The 19659-nt window shown below is 25.1% G+C and overlaps 1 protein-coding gene across 2 annotated transcripts in view; it reads left to right on the forward strand.

The window, feature by feature from the left end:
* Nucleotides 1-16980, forward strand: part of LOC129976034 (sorting nexin-17-like) — a 28788-nt gene extending 11808 nt beyond the window's left edge. Inside the window, exons 4-12 of one of the 2 annotated variants that reach the window (XM_056089372.1) lie at nucleotides 241-328; nucleotides 417-501; nucleotides 3401-3563; nucleotides 7041-7181; nucleotides 7893-7955; nucleotides 8870-8986; nucleotides 12107-12307; nucleotides 13447-13503; nucleotides 14533-16980. In XM_056089372.1, the coding sequence (XP_055945347.1) occupies nucleotides 241-328; nucleotides 417-501; nucleotides 3401-3563; nucleotides 7041-7181; nucleotides 7893-7955; nucleotides 8870-8986; nucleotides 12107-12307; nucleotides 13447-13503; nucleotides 14533-14631 (1014 nt within the window). In that variant the 3' untranslated portion in view covers nucleotides 14632-16980. Of the gene's footprint in view, nucleotides 1-240; nucleotides 329-416; nucleotides 502-3400; nucleotides 3564-7040; nucleotides 7182-7892; nucleotides 7956-8869; nucleotides 8987-12106; nucleotides 12308-13446; nucleotides 13504-14529 lie in introns of both variants that reach the window. The other variant, XM_056089371.1, reaches the window with a different exon arrangement.
* The last annotated feature ends 2679 nt before the right edge of the window (nucleotides 16981-19659 follow it).

The following is a 19659-nucleotide window of genomic DNA, read 5'->3' on the forward strand; positions in this document are numbered from 1 at the left end:
TAATATATTTTGTATGTTTATTCATGACAAATTTCTTTTAAGAACGATCTATAATTTGTTCATATGACGAATATAAAAATTTTATGTACATTTTATTTGTCCGTGTCTTCTTTTCCTGCAAAAGTATGCCTGTCATCTAGTTCTTATAGAATTGTATCTGAATTACTAATTATTAAATAAATTTGTTACAATTATAATCTGTGCATTAAGTTTCTAAATAATTTTTAATTCTTTTTTCAGGCTGTTTGCAGTGCTTTAAAACTGGATGAAAAATATACATCATACTTTTGTATATATCTTGTTAGTAAATGTAACAATGATTTATCTGGTATGTATAATAATTTATCATAATAAATTATTGTATTATCTTCTAATAATTTTTTAAATTGTAACTTTTTAAAATTCTATTTTTATAGTGGAGAGGCGGTTGCAAGATTTTGAGTCTGCTTATCTTTCTTTGAAATCAGCTGGTAATAATCATTTCCTGGTTATACGAAAAAGGTAGAATCAGTTTATTATTTGAATGAATTATGTTTTAAATTACTTTATACAGTGATAAATATTTGATACTCATTTTTTTCTTTCATAAATCCTAAAGTTCTAAAGTAAGTTCTGAGATTAGTATTAAGTTCTTATTTGTGAATAAGCCAATTTTTATGCGAAACACTATATTTTTGAAACAAAAATTTAATTTTAATGTGTTCTGCACTTTAGAAATCTATGATATTTCTAAGCAAATCAACTACTATACTTAAATTTGCAAACGAATAGATAAGACTAAGTAAGTGAAAATAGATGCAAGTATTTTTGAAAAATCTATATTCTTATTTTTATTTTTTTACAATTTTCTAAAAGTAGGTAATTTCTTTATATGGTTTTGATATTTATACAGCATTTTCATATATGAATCATATACTGATTTGTTGAAAGATATACACAATTTTTTAAATAACCTTTTTTTTTTGTACTCATTGCTTTTATTTACATTGAAGTGCCTAATTTTATGTTTTAGCTGAAAAAAGGCAAATAATGTAAAACGGAAAACCTTTTAAAAAACATTTTAGTTTTTATTTTGTATACATTAAATGCACTGTGGAAGGAAATAAAATATTTTTTTAAAAGAATAATCCTTATTTCGTAAGTTGTAAGTTAAACTTTCAATTAAAATAGAAGTATAATGTTTTTATTTTATAATAATTTTTAAATGGATTATATAAATGGGTCACATTAAGATTTCTTGTAATAAAAATATTATTATTGACTCCAACAACTAAAAGTACTACATTCATTAGAATTAAAGATGATTGTTAAAACCATTGTTTGTTTTAAATACTTGCTGTTTTTGTCTTATGCCTGAACTATTTGTTGTGTGAAATTGCTTTGCACAAGTAAAAAACAGTTATTGATTTGCAGAAAAAATGTTGTTAAATATTTTTTTCTTTATATTTCTTTCTTCTTTTTTTTAAAAACTAATGATTGTAATTATCTGACATCTGTATTTTTGTATATGAGAAATTTAATTTCATTAAATATCAATATTTTGATATTAAATTTCAATAATTTTTCTATATTTGATTATTGAATTGTAACCACATATGTTGTATCAAATGCATATTATTACATCATTTACCATTAACTTGTAAGTTATAAAAAGATACAAAAACTGTTTTGCCGACTGAAAGATGATTAAGATAATTTAATTTACAGAAAGAAAAAAAAGTCAATATTCAAATGTGCGAAGAATACACTTATTTAACTTAGTCACAACAGAATACAAATTTATACTTGAAACACAACTTGAACACAAATGTAATTAATATTTGAAATAACAGATATTGTAGAGCTCACTAAGCTATGTTTCATTCTGTAACTTAGCCTACTCTTTAACTGCGTTCCAGAACATTTGCTTACTTTTTATATTCTTGCTAGGCGAAAAAAAAAATAATAAATCTATATTTCTGGAAACTTCCCTATATCTCAAGAATAAAATTTGGTTCAGCCATGAAACCTTACATTTCCCTATCAAACATATAATGTCTAGTTCTATTGCTAAAAATTTTGTAAAGTCCAAATTGCTGCAACTGTATTTTTGCTGAATCAGTGTCAGTATAAACTAACTATATTTTTTCCAAGTGGAGCAGCTATATATTTGTAATGATGAAACCTAACTGCTGTTCTGAACCACTGGGCAATTGATTAATAATTTTGGTTGTTCTTAATTACTTATTCGTTGGTGAATTTACAACTAGACAACTGCCTTAGGCCACTAACCTGAGAAGCAACCATAACTAGGTCAATTATAAAAATCTTTTTCTTATTTGATAACCAAATAAATTTGTAAAAAATACAAATTTTAAGAATGATAAAATATTTAGATAATATGGATACTTTATCAAATATAATTGGATAGGTTGGTTAAATGTTTCATTATACAGTACACTCCCGATTATCCGCGGAATTGGGTGGCGCGGCCACCGCGGATAACAAAAATCGCGGATAATCCGAAAAAAGCTAAAAACGGGTATAGCGAAAGAGAAAACAGTCATTCCAACTTTGAAAAATCGTTTTATGTACAATAAAACGTAAAATAAACAGCAGGAAATGTTTAACTAACGCTTAATATTTTAGTATATCACTCAAAACTAACCTAAAATGCATTTTGTTAATGAAAACAGAAAAGTGCTTTGTACTTACGAGAGGCGTCGAGGATACACAGAAAAATTAATACATATGTACTGTTTTAATACTGTAATGTATTATGTAATTACAAAAGCATAACTGTAAAACTACATCTTTTTGAAGAAATCAGTCATTTGAGTTTGCTTCTTGCTTTGGAAGCATTTTCTCTTTGCTTGGAAGCAAAAAATAAATAAATAAAAAATACTTAGTGCGGCAGGCTCGGATAATCTGCTCCGCGGATAACCCGCTCGCGGATAATCGGGAGTCTACTGTATTCACTTAATTCTTAAATTATGAAACCAAATATTTGTTTCATTGATATTGTGTATAAGAGTCATGATGTTTGAAATCATAATAGGTAACTAAAAACAAATACATGTTCACAAAGTTAATAAATTTAAAACTATCAAGCTAAAATAAATTATTAATGTATTAAAATGCGAAATTAAATTGGTTATGTTGTTTAAAGAAGTCTTATAATGTATTCTACCTAGAACTCTAATACCTGAATCTATAATACCACTATATCCATTCGAATAGCAAATGAAAGAGTTTAAAAAAGTTTTCTGAATTAATAATAATTTAATGCTTGCACCTACACACTTTGAACAATATCGTATTTCTATTTTTTTTTATTCATGTATATAATATATTTCATGTAGCAGTATACATCTTATACTCTCAATAGTTTTCTTTCCACATTATTTTGTTTTCTTTATAGTTACTGGGATTCTTCTTATGAAGAAGAATTACTGGAGGACAAAGTATGCCTGAATCTCTTGTATGTACAAGCTGTCAGTGATATTGAAAGAGGCTGGACTCGAGCTGATGGTGAATCCAGGAGGAAACTTGTTGCTTTACAAGCGAGAGGGTCTAAGAAGGAGGTGAATTGGTTTTTATAAATTTTTAGGAAACAACTTTATTCCAATAAACTTGTTAATCCCTAATAATCTTCGATTCATTCATTAATAACAATTTCATTGTCTGCAAAAATAAATAAATATAAAAGCTGTTAGTTTGATTTCATTAATGGAAAACATGGGATGTATTTTTATACACAGTATGATTATGAAATTCAATGCCTTTTAAAATTTAAGATGTGCCCACCTAGATAGGTTGCTTCCTTTTCTCTATATCTTAGATCTGATTATCACAGATTAACCAACAAAAATTATAATGAAGAATCATATGCACATTGGCTGGATGCTTAAGGGGGAGGGCATTATTTGTAGTGCACTTTAAATGTAAAAATATAATAATTTATTTATGAATATGAACTAATATTATGCATAATTTTGAGAAACTATTGAAATGTGTATGCTAATGGGAAAAACAATATTTCATGAAATATATGTTATATAACTCAAATGTTCAAGCTGGCAAATCTACTATCAAAAATATTAATTGATATGGAAAAACATTAAATTTCTTGAGATAAATTGTAGTTTATCAAATAATGTGCTAAATATCTTATCTACTAATAAAACTGCACATGTCTGTTGACACTGTGCAGGATAGATGATAAAGCAAGAGCTATTAAATTTAACGCCATGTCATTTTATATATTTTGGAGGGTTCAATTATGCACATCAGAGTGATTTTTTAAAGCGATGTTTTGATTAGATTATGCGATTAAAAGTATTAAAGAAACTTTTAGCATCTTCAACTTTATCTTCTGGAAGTAATATCACAGAAGAATAATTTTCTCCTTTTTTAAAATATAAAGAATTATCTTTGGTATGATACCAATTTAGTTATTATTATTAATGATGCCTCTTTAATTTTAATAATTATTCACTATTTGTATGTGTATTTTTCAATAATTGTCTTAAGTTTCCCAGTGAAATTAAAGCTACTTTCATTGTTTATACAAATACTTGATAACATGTTTCTTTTCTATTGTTGAAAGTTGTATTTTCCCAATGCATTTTGCTTTTTTCTCATCAATTTTTTTCGGTGAATTCCTCTGTGATAGAAAATCTATCTAAATGCAAAAATAACTTAAAAAAAATATTAAAATTCTTTTTTTTTAATTGTCCGATTTTGATTCAAATGTGCTGTTGATGTAAACTGCACTATGCCATTTTGTTGCTATTCTGTCTCATTTTGCGACATTCGTGTAGTCAATGAACAGGATAAAAGCAAGTTTGCAAATAAAATACAGGCTGAATGTATATTGTAATTTGAAATTTAAAATCACTTAATTAAAGGAGTTGAATATTAAATCTCGCATAAGAGTTTCAATAAGTGATAAACAATCAGTATTCTGAGCAAACAAGCTAATTACTGAAAATTGTTAGTATTTGATAAAATAACAATGGAATAAATATGAATAGTATATTTTCTGTATTACTTCCTTCAGCCATACTTCTATGATACTATTTATTACATGACCTCTGAATCAGTTTTTTAGGCTTTGAGTAAAGTCTTGAATGATGGATTATAGCAAATTGTAAGATAGCAATGTTTTGAATTTCTGATGCTGCAACTATTAGCATGTTGAAATGTGTCCTGCAAAATAAGCTGCATTGCAGTTTGCTTGTTAACATGATAAAATTATGTTTGTAAGATACATTAATCAGCTTTCTGAATATGTCACTCAGGTACTCTGTGGAGTAGTACTCGATTACTAAGAATATCTGAAGTACTTATAATAAAGCTCAATGTGTGTGTGTGTGTGTTGGCACTCTACAGGCCAGACCGTTTGACCTACAACTACCAAATTTGGTGCATGTATACCTTGGAGGTCTGGAATATGCACCTGGGGTCCCTTTTTTGAATTTTAATTATTAATTAAAAACTAACTTTCCCGCCAAAAATCTTCATTTCCCCATCGCCAAATGAGAAAGGCTTCAGTTTTTTCCCCCACATTAATTAGGCTAGGCTTAAAATTTTTCGACCGATTATTTCAAACAATTCTGTTTATTTTCCTAGTGTTTGATTCATTTAAAATTAAACATTGTCAATTATTCGATCTACTCATGTTGAATCTGAGGAAATTTTGTTGACAAAGTCTTGAGATATTACATAAATTAAGAAAGATATTCTTTAATGCCCATAAGGTTTAAATGCTCAGTGACTCTGCTTTCAGTAAACACATTATAAAAAAAATGCTTAGTTTCAGTAAAAAATATTATTACATTAATTGCAGATTAATCATTTCCACTTTAATTTAAAGCATAAATTCTGTTGGAGCTAACAGAAAATTAGATATATATTACGTTATGACTGAAGACCTTTATAATATTATGAGTGAATTATATGATATATAAAATATTTTGATGAATAAGATATTAAAGTAGGAATTACATAAAATATTTAGTTATTAAAATTTTAACAAGCATTAAGATTGGTGAACCGGCTGGTCGCCAAAGGCGGCCAGTCTACTTTAAAAATAAAGTAAAAGCTTAAAAAAAATAATCTGGACTTTGCACAGTATTATAACTAGCCACAAAGTAGTATTCAATTTGCCAAGACTGCAATTCTATATATAGGTTTATCAGTTTTGCAATATTGTCACTGAGGAAATTTGAGTTTGATACTTTGATCTGATGGATGCATCTTGACCTATAAAATGACAAATTGTTGGTTCAAACCCAGCTGAAGGCTTTTTTTTTTTCATTTGTGTCATTTCCAGTAAATGCAAATTTATGTAATTAATTGCGGATTATGCAAATGTTCGTAATTTGTTCTTAAGTTGTATATAAATAACTGCTGTGAACTTATAGGCAGTTCAGTTATTTGAATGCTTCTGCTCATATCTGGTGAATGAAAGGTTATTCCTTCTTCAATCTCAATTAATTGTTTGTATTGTTAATATTAATATAATATGTCATATTGTGTTTATTCAATGATTTTAGCAAAATGCTTATATTTATATATATGCTGAATTAGAGATAAAAACAAAATCATATTAACTAAAATATTTTGATGTTTACTAATATTGCAGACTCTCATATAATTTGGGAAATATGTTTAAATTAATAGGAAGTTGCATCTTGATGAAAATGTAGTGTTATGGAAATTTTAAACATTTCTAAGTATAACTGTAACATATTGTTTGTAAGATGTAAAAAAAAAAAAAAAAAAAAAAAACTATCAGCTTCATTGTTTATATATAAATAATAGGTAAGTATAAAATTAACTTTTTGCAAAAAAAATATGTAACTATTAAAATATCAGATTTATTTTATGCTTAATATAGAACTTTTTTTCATACTGTAGGAGAATTATTCACACTTTTTTCATTGTATTACTTATTTACGTTAAATGAGCACATTATTCAGAATCCAATAATATTTAGTTATACAGAATTAAATATTTGCACTAAAATTAATTTTTAAAATTTTTATTTTTTTTAGTATCTTCAACGGGCAAAGAATCTGAAATTTTATGGCCATATTCAATTTCGTTCTTGTATTTGTGATTATCCTCAGCCTAATACAACTGTCACAATTAGTGCAGGTGGAAGGGATTTAGTCTTTCACCTGGATTCTGATCCAGTAAGTTTATTTTTTTTCAGTTTTTCTTTAATTAAAAATCAATTTTTCTATTATTGTTTTCAGGCTTCTTTTTAGGTAGTTTGCATTCTGTTTTACTTGGTATTTTATTTGAACATTGTTATTTATGTATGGTAATGGCTAGTAAAATGTACCAGTTATTTCTTGTGAATATCGTCTTATAAACTTAAATTGCGCTGATAAGGCTGTTGAAATTATTAGCTCAGTTTATGTAATTTTGATCTGATGTGAGAATGATTATATCTTCATTTTTGCTATGTGCGAGTACTGCATTTAATATATGACATAATAAAATACTGAAGCTAACATATAATATTAGTCACTTCAGTCCGAATTTATCGCAATATTTTTATTAAATTTTAGCAATAGTGTTTTGTATTCTTTTGATATTTGTGATGATTTAATGATAAAATTTTACTTTCTTTCAGCTTCAAAATCTTTATACATTCAGATAAGAAATAAATTTTTACTGTTTCAATCTTATTATTTTGATGAGTATGTGGAAAGTATTAAAAATTTATTGCAAAACTAAAAATTCTTTATATATATGCATATATAACAAATATTGTACTGTAATACTTGATATAATGGAATTTAAAATTTATATACAACATTATGGAAGTAGGATTTTTATATTGAATAAATTACTTTAATTATATATTCATTATATATATATTATTTTGATATGTTTAGGCATCGGAGAACAAGGCATATTTTCGTGTAACAAGGATCAAATGCTGGCGAATAACTACATCTGTAAGTAATTTAATTTTTATTCTATTTTATTCAAAATGTGTATAAAAAAACCCATTTAACTTAGAAGTTATTTTTTTAAAATCTGAATTACAAATTGATAAGGAACCTTGTTATTTGTATACAATTCTAAATTGGCTAGAATTTGCTTTTTTCTGGATTATTTATGTTTAAAGAACATGAAATAGTCAGTGTAATTACTAATCATGAATGATATGAGAAAATGCATATGTGTGCTTTCCTTTGTAGTTTAGTAGTAATATTTCCTTAAAGTCTTATTCCTGAAACAATTTTGATTATATTAATGCAACATAAATAAATTTTGTTTATAATCTGGCAAAATTCTTATAAAACTAGTACACAGCAAAATGTCAGCCCATATATAACCTGTATATTTGATGCCAAATATTTATAAACATGTTAGTTAAAATTCAGCATTCATTTTGTCAGATAGCACTTATTTATGTGTTTTTACTTATTTTTTTTTTATAGTTCCAGCATAGTGAAGTTAATTGTTTTGCTAAAGATTTTTTTTTAATGTTTTAGAATTTTGAATTAAATTTCTGAATTTATTTTGAATAAAGATACTTTTATTTTTCTAAATATAGGATAAAAATCTAACCATTTTATCCTCCATTCTAAATTGAAGTTGTTTTGAAATTCCATTTACATATATAAGTATTTTTTAGAGTTTTGAATTTGGCTTTTATATGTATGTATATGTTTTTCAGTTTCAGTTTTCTAAACTAAATTTTAAATTTGCAGTCAGTTTCTTATTTTCCTAATTTCTAATAAAATTAAATTTTTAATAAATTATTTATTGCAATCAAGTAATACATATTAAATATTTAATTTTTTGTTTAAATAGGAAATTTTACAAATTCTTTGCAAATACAGATTTATTAATTCTTTTTTAGTTATCAGATACCAATGATAGTAGCCATACTTCACCAGCCAAATTAAAGCTTGAACTTTCATTTGAATACCTTATGAGTAAGGACCATCTGAGATGGATTTGTATTCGTAGTGATCAGGTATTTAATCAAATATATTATTATATAATTGAGATTTGCAATTTCGTTTTTCTATGAGGTGAAAATAATATTTTTTTACACTCACTTTTCTTCTTTTCCCAAGATAGTTATTTCATTATTATATTTTAATATTTCAACTGGTACAATGAAATATTTGTGCACATAAATTACGATACTGAACTATTTTGTTAAGCTTCACTAAATTTTATTACTCTTACCCTCTATGTTTCTTCCATTGGAAGAAAGGAAGGAGATGATATTCTTTATGTTACAATTTATTATATTAAAATTTTTTGAGTAATTTTTAAAATTTTCAAACTTTGTGTTTGAAATTCTGTGCTCTTTTTGGATTGTTTTCTAATTTAATGCTTTCCAAAAAGATTAACTGAAATAGAATTATCTTATAAAGGCAAAAATTTAAAGTTGTATTTTGTGTCAGCTCTGAAAATTTAATATTTGTACTTTGAATATTCTTCATTACTTTTGTTCTTTACTTAGTTCAGTTCTTATTTATTGATTGTTGTTTTCTGTATTGAATGAATAAGAAAATACAGATAACATTTTGCTAATTTGTGTTAATTACATGAACAAATTCTTGTTTATTCTTGAACAGTTGAATGAACATGAACAATTACAGAACAGTTGTTTCTTGTTTATTTATTATTTTATGTTTTATAATTTTTTAATATGATTTCATAATTCCTGACTATAAATTTATTTCTCAGTCAACCTTAACTGAAAAAAACCAAACAACTATGTTTTAATATTTAATACTATAATCTTGTATTAAATCAAGAAATTCTGTGACTAGCCTGCATTAATTATAAAGTTTTTTTGCAAAAATCTCTATTGTAATTTTAGTATATGAATAGAATATTCAATAGTTGTTTACCTTTATTTTGCAGATAATTAAAATTGTTTAAAAGTACTTTTCAAACATATTTTTTTCAACTTCACTAATATTTTTTGCATTATACAAAATATTTTATATTTAATCTCTTGCTTTTAACTGACAATAATGTAATAATGATAATGATTATTCCTTCTTTTAAGAACATTTTTTTAACTCTAAATTTTTTACTTCATAATTGAATTTCTTTTATACTATACTGTCAGTAACATAATGTATTTACTTTTTATAATTTTCTCATACCTATCAGATATTTTTCATAAACTTTTATATAAATAATTATGTTGGAAGCTTTTGGACACAACAAATATCTGTTTATTTCTATATTATTATTGCTATTATTGTGAGAAGTAGGCTAGCATTTTATTTCAGATAAATGGTATAGTAAAATTCACTTTCATGAAATACTTATGAAGACTGTAAGGCAGTACAGTCAAGTCTATTTAATAAGTCTGATTTCATTTATAAATATCATTCTAAAGAAATTTAATTAATTAGGAATTTATGAATTAAGATTTAAGATGAAAACTTGTTCTATTATTTAAACTTATGAATTGAAAAGAAATGAAACAATGCTAAGAACATTGATGAAAGATCTTAATATTTTCTGATAATAGGAACCTTTCTCCATTAATTTTAAGTTGATATTTTTTCATTATCAGTTAATAAAATTATTGTTCTTTATTATAATGTTTGCAAATTGATAAACAAAATTATTTGCTAGTGCATTATAATTAAACAGTATTTCATTCCTCCATAAAATATGTTAAGTAAAAAAAAATTGTATTGTTATTTTTTAAAGTTAATTATGCTTATATATATATATATATATATATAAATATTTCAAAAATATTCCTTAGTTCTATTACTATTTTCCCATATTTGAATCTGATATCCCTTTTGATAGATGTTTTTGTCCAATCTGTGTATCGATAAGACATAAAGTTTTGTATTTTATCTAATTATTCACTATAAGAATTAATTAAAGGTGAAACTTCAATATATTTGGATAACAGTCTCTGTGTCCTTTAGATTTTATGTGTATTTTAATAATAAATGGTCCAAATTTAAGATCAAATAATATCAGATCAATAAGTTAATGTGTCAGTAACAGAAATAATGAAAATTGTAAATTAGCCAATGTGCTAGGGTTGTATTGCCTTGGATTATTTACCCATTTACTCCAAAAGATATATGCATCAAGAATATTAAACTCAAATGTTAGCTCAGGTTAAATAATCAATGCCCAAATTTATATGGGCAGAAACAATAAAAAAGACCATTTTTTAGAGAAATTCAGATTTATTTCAAAAATAGATAATGTTTATGATAAAATTGTTTCCTTTATGAGACTTGGTATCTGTCCTCTGCTATAATCATAACTTCCATAAAGAATATCTTGCCAACAGTAATTAATTTCAAAAATTCTCAGTCAGTTAAGAAATTTATTATTCATATTTGCCTGCACTCTTCCAAAACTTTCAAATAATTTCGTATGCCAGTTTTCGAGTATTTTCAATCCTTTCTGCAAATGTTTTTAAAATTCAAAATTGTAATCACTGAATTTTTATTTCAAACTGAACAGTACTTTATCTTGGATTATCTTCATTTACTTGTTGTTATGAATTGATTTTTATATCTTTGGAAAAAGAAGACAACAAAGAAAAAATTTCCTTTAGTATTTAAATTGGTGCTTTAAATTTAATTCCTTCTCTTTAATGCTTTAAATTTAATTTGGTTTAAAAATTAAAGTTCAAGATTTTTTTACTTCAACTTTTGTTACACATGCTATTATTTGTTATGTTGCAATGTTATTATTATGGGCTGCATATGGCTGAGATTTTGACACATTTGTATTTAATGCACTCAAATTCTCATGAATGAAATGCCTTCCACTGACAAGAAAAACATCTTTATTATAACATGAAATTTTAAAGCATAAATTGTATAAAAAATGTTAAATCTTTTTTGGTAGGCCTGTTAAAATATTTATCTTAAATCTTACAATATATGTTTTCAACTATCATTTTTTTTTTCATATTTTTTCCAATAATTTTGTAACATTCTTTTGTCTACTTTTTGCATTTGTTACTATTATTAACATTATTATGAACTTCCATCTCGAAATCATTTCATCTTTTTAAAACCTGATGTTCCCTTTCAACATATATATATATATTATTAGATTGCTATTATTATTTATATTTTAGGCTATTTTGATGAGTGTTTGTTTGCAAGGAATGGTAGATGAACTTCTGTCTAAAAGGCATGGTGTTAAAAATGAAGAAAAATCTGAAAAAACTAGCCGAAGAGGTTCTTGGAATTATATGAAAAGAGATGGTAGTAGTCATCAGATTTCTTCTAACATAGGTCGATCTGTTTCAACTGATGGAATTGTTCAGAATGCCAATGTAAGTTTTATTTCATTTCTGTTGTGAAATTTTATTATTTGGTAATTATAAATAAGTTTAATATGATTTTGCATTTATAATAATTATTTTGTTGATTATATGTTATTTATAGGAAATTTTAAATCAAAAAATGATATACTAAACATCATAACACACTCACTTTTAACCACAGAAGAGTGAAATTTTTCTGTTCAAAATATCAGTATGTAAAGAATGTTTTAAATAAGTCTTATGATTGGTATAATGTATAAAAATTTATTGTATTGTAATTTAAAACATTTTTCTGAATGGGTACTCATTTTTAAATTTAGCAGTTTGTTCATACATGTATTATTGCATTTTTTAAAAAAATAATTATCTTTTGAATTCTGTATGATTAAATGTTTTTGTATGCAAATAATTTCAGAAGTTTGTTAAATTGAATAATTTGTCATGCAAGTATTTATTGTTTTGAAACTATCTCGTATAGAATACATTCACTATATCACTAGTAGTGCATGCATTATTATCTAAGAAAATTTGTTTAAAGCTTTACATTGTTGTTTTTAACCAACATTAAGGATTTCATTTTGAGTTTTGCCTTATAAATACTTATTTCATTATCTTATTCACAAGAACAAATTGATTTTTATTTCATAAGATATGTAATTTTCTTATAAACATATAATAATTTTCTATAATGAAATTGATCATTATACTTGAATATCTTTTTGATTTAATCTTCACAAACAAATCATTTTGCTAACTGTAAAATAATAAGCATTCCTTTCATAGAATATAATAAACCAAATTTTTTGAATATAAAGCAATAACAATTAATATTCATATACTTCTCGGGGAAGTATAAATAACAGATATTTATATTTTGAGAATAAGAATCGTATATTGCTAATTTGTGAATAACTAATATTTATTTCATTAATTTCTATATATTTTAAACTATTCCAAAAGTTTTCTAACTTGAAATTATATTTAATTTGAAAAAGATTCTGATCATGCTTATTCCATTGTAACTTTAAAGTCCATATTAACTATATTCATTCATTGTATGTTATTTTATATATGATGTTGATAATGTCTAAATGCAGATTTTTATATTTAAAGCATGCTCTCATGAATTCTTATTTGCAACTTTTCAGAGAGAAGAAACCAATAATATTATTGGGCGATCCAAAGGCCAAGTTCGAAAAATCACGGTAAGTTTATTTTGTTAAATATGTTAATTTTCAATTGTTTAATTGCTCTTTCTTTTTTAACGTTTCAAAAGTATTCGAAAATAAATATTGCCAATGATAATAAAATTATTTATTTTATTGTAAGGATGTTTTTTGCAAATGTTTCCTAGTAAAATATTAAGAATTATGTTTAATTTTTAAATATTAGTTACCATTGGTGACCAATTTATTCCTTGGCACTTAATGGCTATTTCATTTTAGTTCAATTTTTTACACAGATATGATAATAATAGCTTTCTTACCAAAGTATATTTCATCCTCAGTGATAGACATTTTAAATATAATAGTAATCTTGCACTTGTTCTTTTATCATTTTACATGAAGATTCGTAATGACATCAAGTTTTATAACTGTCTGCATCAAATGCTAATTTTACTGCATTAAATGCAAAATAGACTTGCTGCAATACAACTTTACTTTCTTATTTCTCATCAAAATATGAAATTACTTTTAACATTAAAGTAGTTGTATTTTACATTTAGCTGCATGCTATCTAGTTTGAATAAATATGTTGATGACATATTAATAAGAATGCACTTGCACATGCCAGAAAACAGAAATTCAGTACAACATTGCCTAAATAGGAAAACGTAAACAGCTTCTTCATTCCTTCAGTTTTGATGGTAGAGGAAACATTTGATAAAAGTTTTTCTGAAAAACATATATTTGCAAAATGTGCATAAAATGTATTTAAAAGAATAATTTTTAGAATGATAAAATGAATTAAAATGTATTTTAATAATGGTGTAAAAAATGTTTGTACAATAATGCCTTTAGAATAATGATGAAATTTTTTATGAAAAAGTAAAAATTTCGTTAGAATTTTAATAAATTAAGATTTAAAGAAATCAGTCAAACAGTCTGATACTGCCCACAGGACAGCACTAACAATAACAAATACATATTCTTCATTATGATTAGTAATGATAGTTTTGACTTATTAATTATTGATTTTCTATTAGTATTATGTTTTCTTATTTTTTTAAGGAGAAGTTTTCTTCAAAGCATGGAATTAAAAATGGCCCTTCATCCCCAAAACCTTTAGTTGAAAATGATGCATTTGAAGGAATTGGAGATGATGATCTGTGAAAATAATATTCCAGTTTTTTTACATTTTCCAAGATGCATTGTCTTATGCTGTCTAAGTATGTCCACAGTCAGCATACTTCAAAGAGGAAGACTATGAATTTTTTTAAGGATTAAAATACTCACAAGTGAATCTTGAAATATTTTTCTTTTAAAAGTTTTATATTAAAAGAATCCATTGTTATACAACTGTAGAAATCCAACTGTTTTGAGTTGGTTTTAAATCCAACTTTCTGAACAGTAATAATGACGAGTTTAGAGGAACAATATTGAGTGTGCATTGTATGACACAAGTGCATTAATTGTTGTACTTGAGTTATTTGTTTTATCCTAATATCAGATTTTTAATATCTGTTACTTTTTGTGAGAAATGCGGAATTTTAGGTATTATAAGTTAAAGATAGAAATGTATGTGCAGTTCTTGAAATTTTTAGAATTTTATTCTTTTATGTCATTATTTAAAAAAGTTAAAAAATAAGATTTTTTTAAATATTATTATTATTAAGAAAATTACCTCTAATGAATTTTGTGCAGTTCTTTTTAAAATATTAGAGTGTTGCCATTTGATTTTTTTAATAATGAAATCTTGTATTATGTGTTGTCATCTCGCTATTTAATATTCTTATTAGAAAATATTTTTTAAAAAAATACTGTCTGTTATGTTTTAAAGCTTTTTTTATAATAAGTGTTTTGGTTTATACAAAGAATAGTTTTTGTTTATTATTCTTGGTTCATCTTTTGGGAAAAAAAAAAAAAATGAACTGAAGAATTAAGGATTAAGAAATATAATTTGGGAAATTCCACTGAGAGATAAGAGTGAATAAAATAAAAATAATAGTTATTGCAATACAAATAACTTTTGTTGCAAACTCTGATTGTGCTGAACTTTCAACTTTTTCTAATGTGTATATTTAGTTTTTATATAAATGTGCTTTATATTCTTTGAAGATAAAGTTGCATCAATATAATTCCACAAAATATCCTTATAAATTAACATGTCACTTTTTTTTTATCATTATCATAAAGAGTGAATTTTGTTTAAAACTTTTGAGTGCAAGGTAATACATCTTTATACTAAAAGGAATCTTTTATGAGTTCATAATGCTAGATATTTCTATAAAAATAGGGGTAAATTTACATCATCATATAAAGATTTGTAATTCAAATCTTGTCTTTATATGTGTGCGGTCAGATATTTAAAATAAAATGAAAGATTTTTGAATAAATAATTTTGAGGATGTTTAAAAAATTATTGCATTATGAATTATTTGATGTGTGATAGTTAGCATTTGATTCAGTCTTGCACAACAAACTATGCACAAATGCAATGGATATTGTATTAATCCATTAAAATACAAATTTTCCATCATTTTTAAAGATGTTTAATTTAAATATAATGAAACCTCTCTAAACATGTGAAAGGAAAATTAATCCATAAAATGATGATTGGCAAACTGCTTCATGCTTTACTTCATTTTTAGTTTTTTTAAAAAAATTCTGTAATATTTTTGAAATATCATCTTACAGATATTCATGATTCCAATCACAGAAACTTCAATTCTTTTTTCCTTTGTCTTTCTATCTATTCTGTAACATGAATAAATCATCAAAAATTTTTTGAATATTTTTGAGAAATAAAGTAGTCTGAAATATAGCTATCGAATCATTTATTTTCTGCCTGATGTTTTGAGATATAAATTTTAGTGAAATTTATTTTCTTAAAAATTTATAACATTAGAGAAAAATTATAAGCAGTATTTAAAATAACTAAGCAAATTATAACTTCATTCATTAGTACTTTGTAAAAAGCTTTTATGTGTTCAATGCTCTGTTTACTGGAATTACATTGTATTTTGATTTTTTTAATTAAATGATTTAATTCTAAGCACTAATTATAAAATAGAATATTAGATAGTGAGATGTGTGGGTTATTATTAAATATGAAAATATAGCTATACATTCCATTAAATATAATTAATAAAAGAATGGTTTTACAATCAATTATTTGTAAATTACTAAAAATAATGACCAATGGATTTGTGGAAAACGTCAAAATGGTTCTTCACAGATATCATGTGAATGTTTTTAATAAAAATTTCTATCTGTATGTTTCAAAAGTAAATATTGAAATATGTGTTGTAACTTGTGTATTGTATTCTTTTTCTTTTTTAATAAATGAATCATATTTTGTTTTACATGGCCTTCTCTACTTACGAAACATACATGTATGGAATAGTTTTGTACAAAACTTTGTTAAAATCTTTCTCTTTGTAATAAAGATACTTTTAATTTCCCTCAATATTTGTAGTGTTCATTCATTGTCTTTGCAAATCAAGCATCAGACTGTGATAGATATAAATCCACCTTCTTTTAATAGCTTTATATTTATTTTGTTTATAGTATTCATGAGTTATCCTAATGGAATCAAGTCCTATGATATTGTTAACCCATGAACTGCCATTCATTTTTGTTGAAATTTTTGGCTGAATTAGATATATATGAACAAAAAAATTGTGTAATAATATAATTAATTATATTCAAATTATATATAATATATATATAAATAATATAATGAAAATGTTTTATATTTTTGAAAAAGGTTATCATTGTGAAATGATAATTTCAATAAAAAAACAAAAGACTGAGTAAGTAACAGATCATTACTCTAACTTCTAAATTATGTATATGTATGGTATTTTATTATAATATAAAATCTAAACCAAAAATATAATGCCTCAAATAGAACAATTTTATTCCTTTCAACTTAACAATTTCAAATTTGTTCACTTGTTGTAAAGAGATGAAGCACAGAATACACACTTTCTGCTACACACAATGTTGATTGATATATATAGAATGAAATTAGACTATCAGGCATGCTAAATATATTTTTGGTACCAAGATTTGTGTATAAAATTCCAAAATCACCAAATAGGAATCATGTCAGCTAAAGGGTTAAAGGCATAACTATGTGTAGTATTGTATCTTTTGCAGTATTGTAACTTCTTTTTGATTCCTCATGTAAACTGTGCAGTTAATAACCAGAATCGTTCTTTTTTTTCTTTTTTTTAAATTTTAAAAAGTCACATAGTGACTTTTTTTCTAATTTTGAAAATTAAATATTTATATTTATCACATAATTAAATATTTAATAATTAAAAATGTTTTGAATACCATCAGGAAATTGTTCCATCATGAAAATTATTGTTGAAGATTATACAATATATATTAACTGAAATTTGAGGGGTGGGAAATGCATATCATTTAAATAGATATCTTTAAAAATATGTGTTTTTGAATAAAATATGTGTTTTCAAATTAATATAAAAGCAATTTTTACACAGTAATATTTTTTGAAGTCATTGCAGACAAATTCCACAATATTTAATGAGTAATTATTACACTTCTGACATGGAAATTATTTTTAATAAATTTCATTGGAGCAGATACTAATTTTTATTTATTAAAAATTTTGAAAGTAAGATTTCAAAGGTATTTTTGTTACAAACCTTACTCTCATTTATAAGAATGTAGACAATTGCAGCTGAAACTTAAAAAAAAAAAATTATTGCAAGTTAAAATAAATATATTCGGCTAGCTGAAACATTTTTTTGAATTATTTTCATATACATACAAACACAATCCTATTTTTATTTGGGGGAAGGGGATTTCAGGAGCTCCAGCTTGTGGATAGGCTTTAAATTCTCCTGGTATAATATTTTGGCAAGTATTGTACTTTCCCTTTATGTACTTTAAAAGTAATAAAAAGATAGCAGGAACTCCAAAACTTTCTTGCTTACCATCTGAGATGTATGTTAACCTCCCTTCCCTCATAAAATTATAGACTTTGAATAATGGCATGAATGCCTTCCATGGCATTGGCGAACAATAGTTATGAAAAATTTGTCTTTGCCTGAATTAGCATTTTTACTGAATTTGCTGTGGCGGAAATTGAGTTTGTGTTTTAAATGTGTTGTTTCCAGCTGATTAAAATCAAAAATTAACGCATAACCACAATTATGATTACGAATTTGCATGTCAAATTTAATATATTTAAGTCATTGCATTTTTGAGTCGTCATATTTATAAACTTCTGAATGGACAGACTGACAGAATGTCAACCATTTCATGGATTTAGTTCCAAATTTCTCATGGATCTATATTTCAAGTTGTAAATTTGTGTACCAACATTTATCCATCTTTCTCTCTTCCCCATCAAAATCTCGAGTTTGAATTTATGATTATTACAATACTTTCTCTGTATTTTGTTTAAGAGAAAGTAAAAATGGTTTATTTATTGTATTATTAATATGTTGTGATGCTTTTCAATGTAAATGCATTTTCTGTAGCTCTTTAAGAAAATATATATTCATTCAAATTTCTTACATTTTATTCTGAATGGATTACCCAACATGTGGTACTTGAATTTCTGCATTTGGTGTTCCTTAAAATGTTGCGTTTCTTGAAGCTATCCTATTTTACCCCCTCCCCCTAAGTCAGAGAATGTACGACATCGTATATCATACAAAATGAAATTATTGTTGCAGAAAATTTGTAGACAAAAGTCTTTTAGAATTTTGCATTTTTAAGTAAAAACCTTTAAAAGCATTTAAAAGAACATCCTCCCGCTGGTGTGGTGTGAGAGTTTTGAGAGGGGGGGTGACCACTCAGATGTCGTCCTCGTCATCTGACCGCGGTTTAAAATTACGTGATCCGTCCCAAAATAGCCCTAATATTGCTTTTAAATGGAATGCTAATATGACTAAACTAAACATTTGAAAAGAAAAAGACACCTTTCAAATTTATGTTCGATAATTATGTACATACTTTTTCTTACTTATCTCTAATTGTTTCATTTTTCAATTTTCGCCATTTATTTCCGAATTATATCTCGGAAAAAAAATTTTACACTCAATTTTGAGTGTAAATATCTTTGTTAAAGTGAGTAAGAGAAAAAAAAGTTAGCGGTTCCAGATCAATTTGTATTCTCCACCATATGGAAAAGGGACAAAAGGAAGTCTTAGTCCTTTG

This window comes from Argiope bruennichi, chromosome 7 (genome assembly GCF_947563725.1).
Source record: "Argiope bruennichi chromosome 7, qqArgBrue1.1, whole genome shotgun sequence".
Classification (NCBI taxonomy): Eukaryota; Metazoa; Arthropoda; class Arachnida; order Araneae; family Araneidae; genus Argiope; species Argiope bruennichi.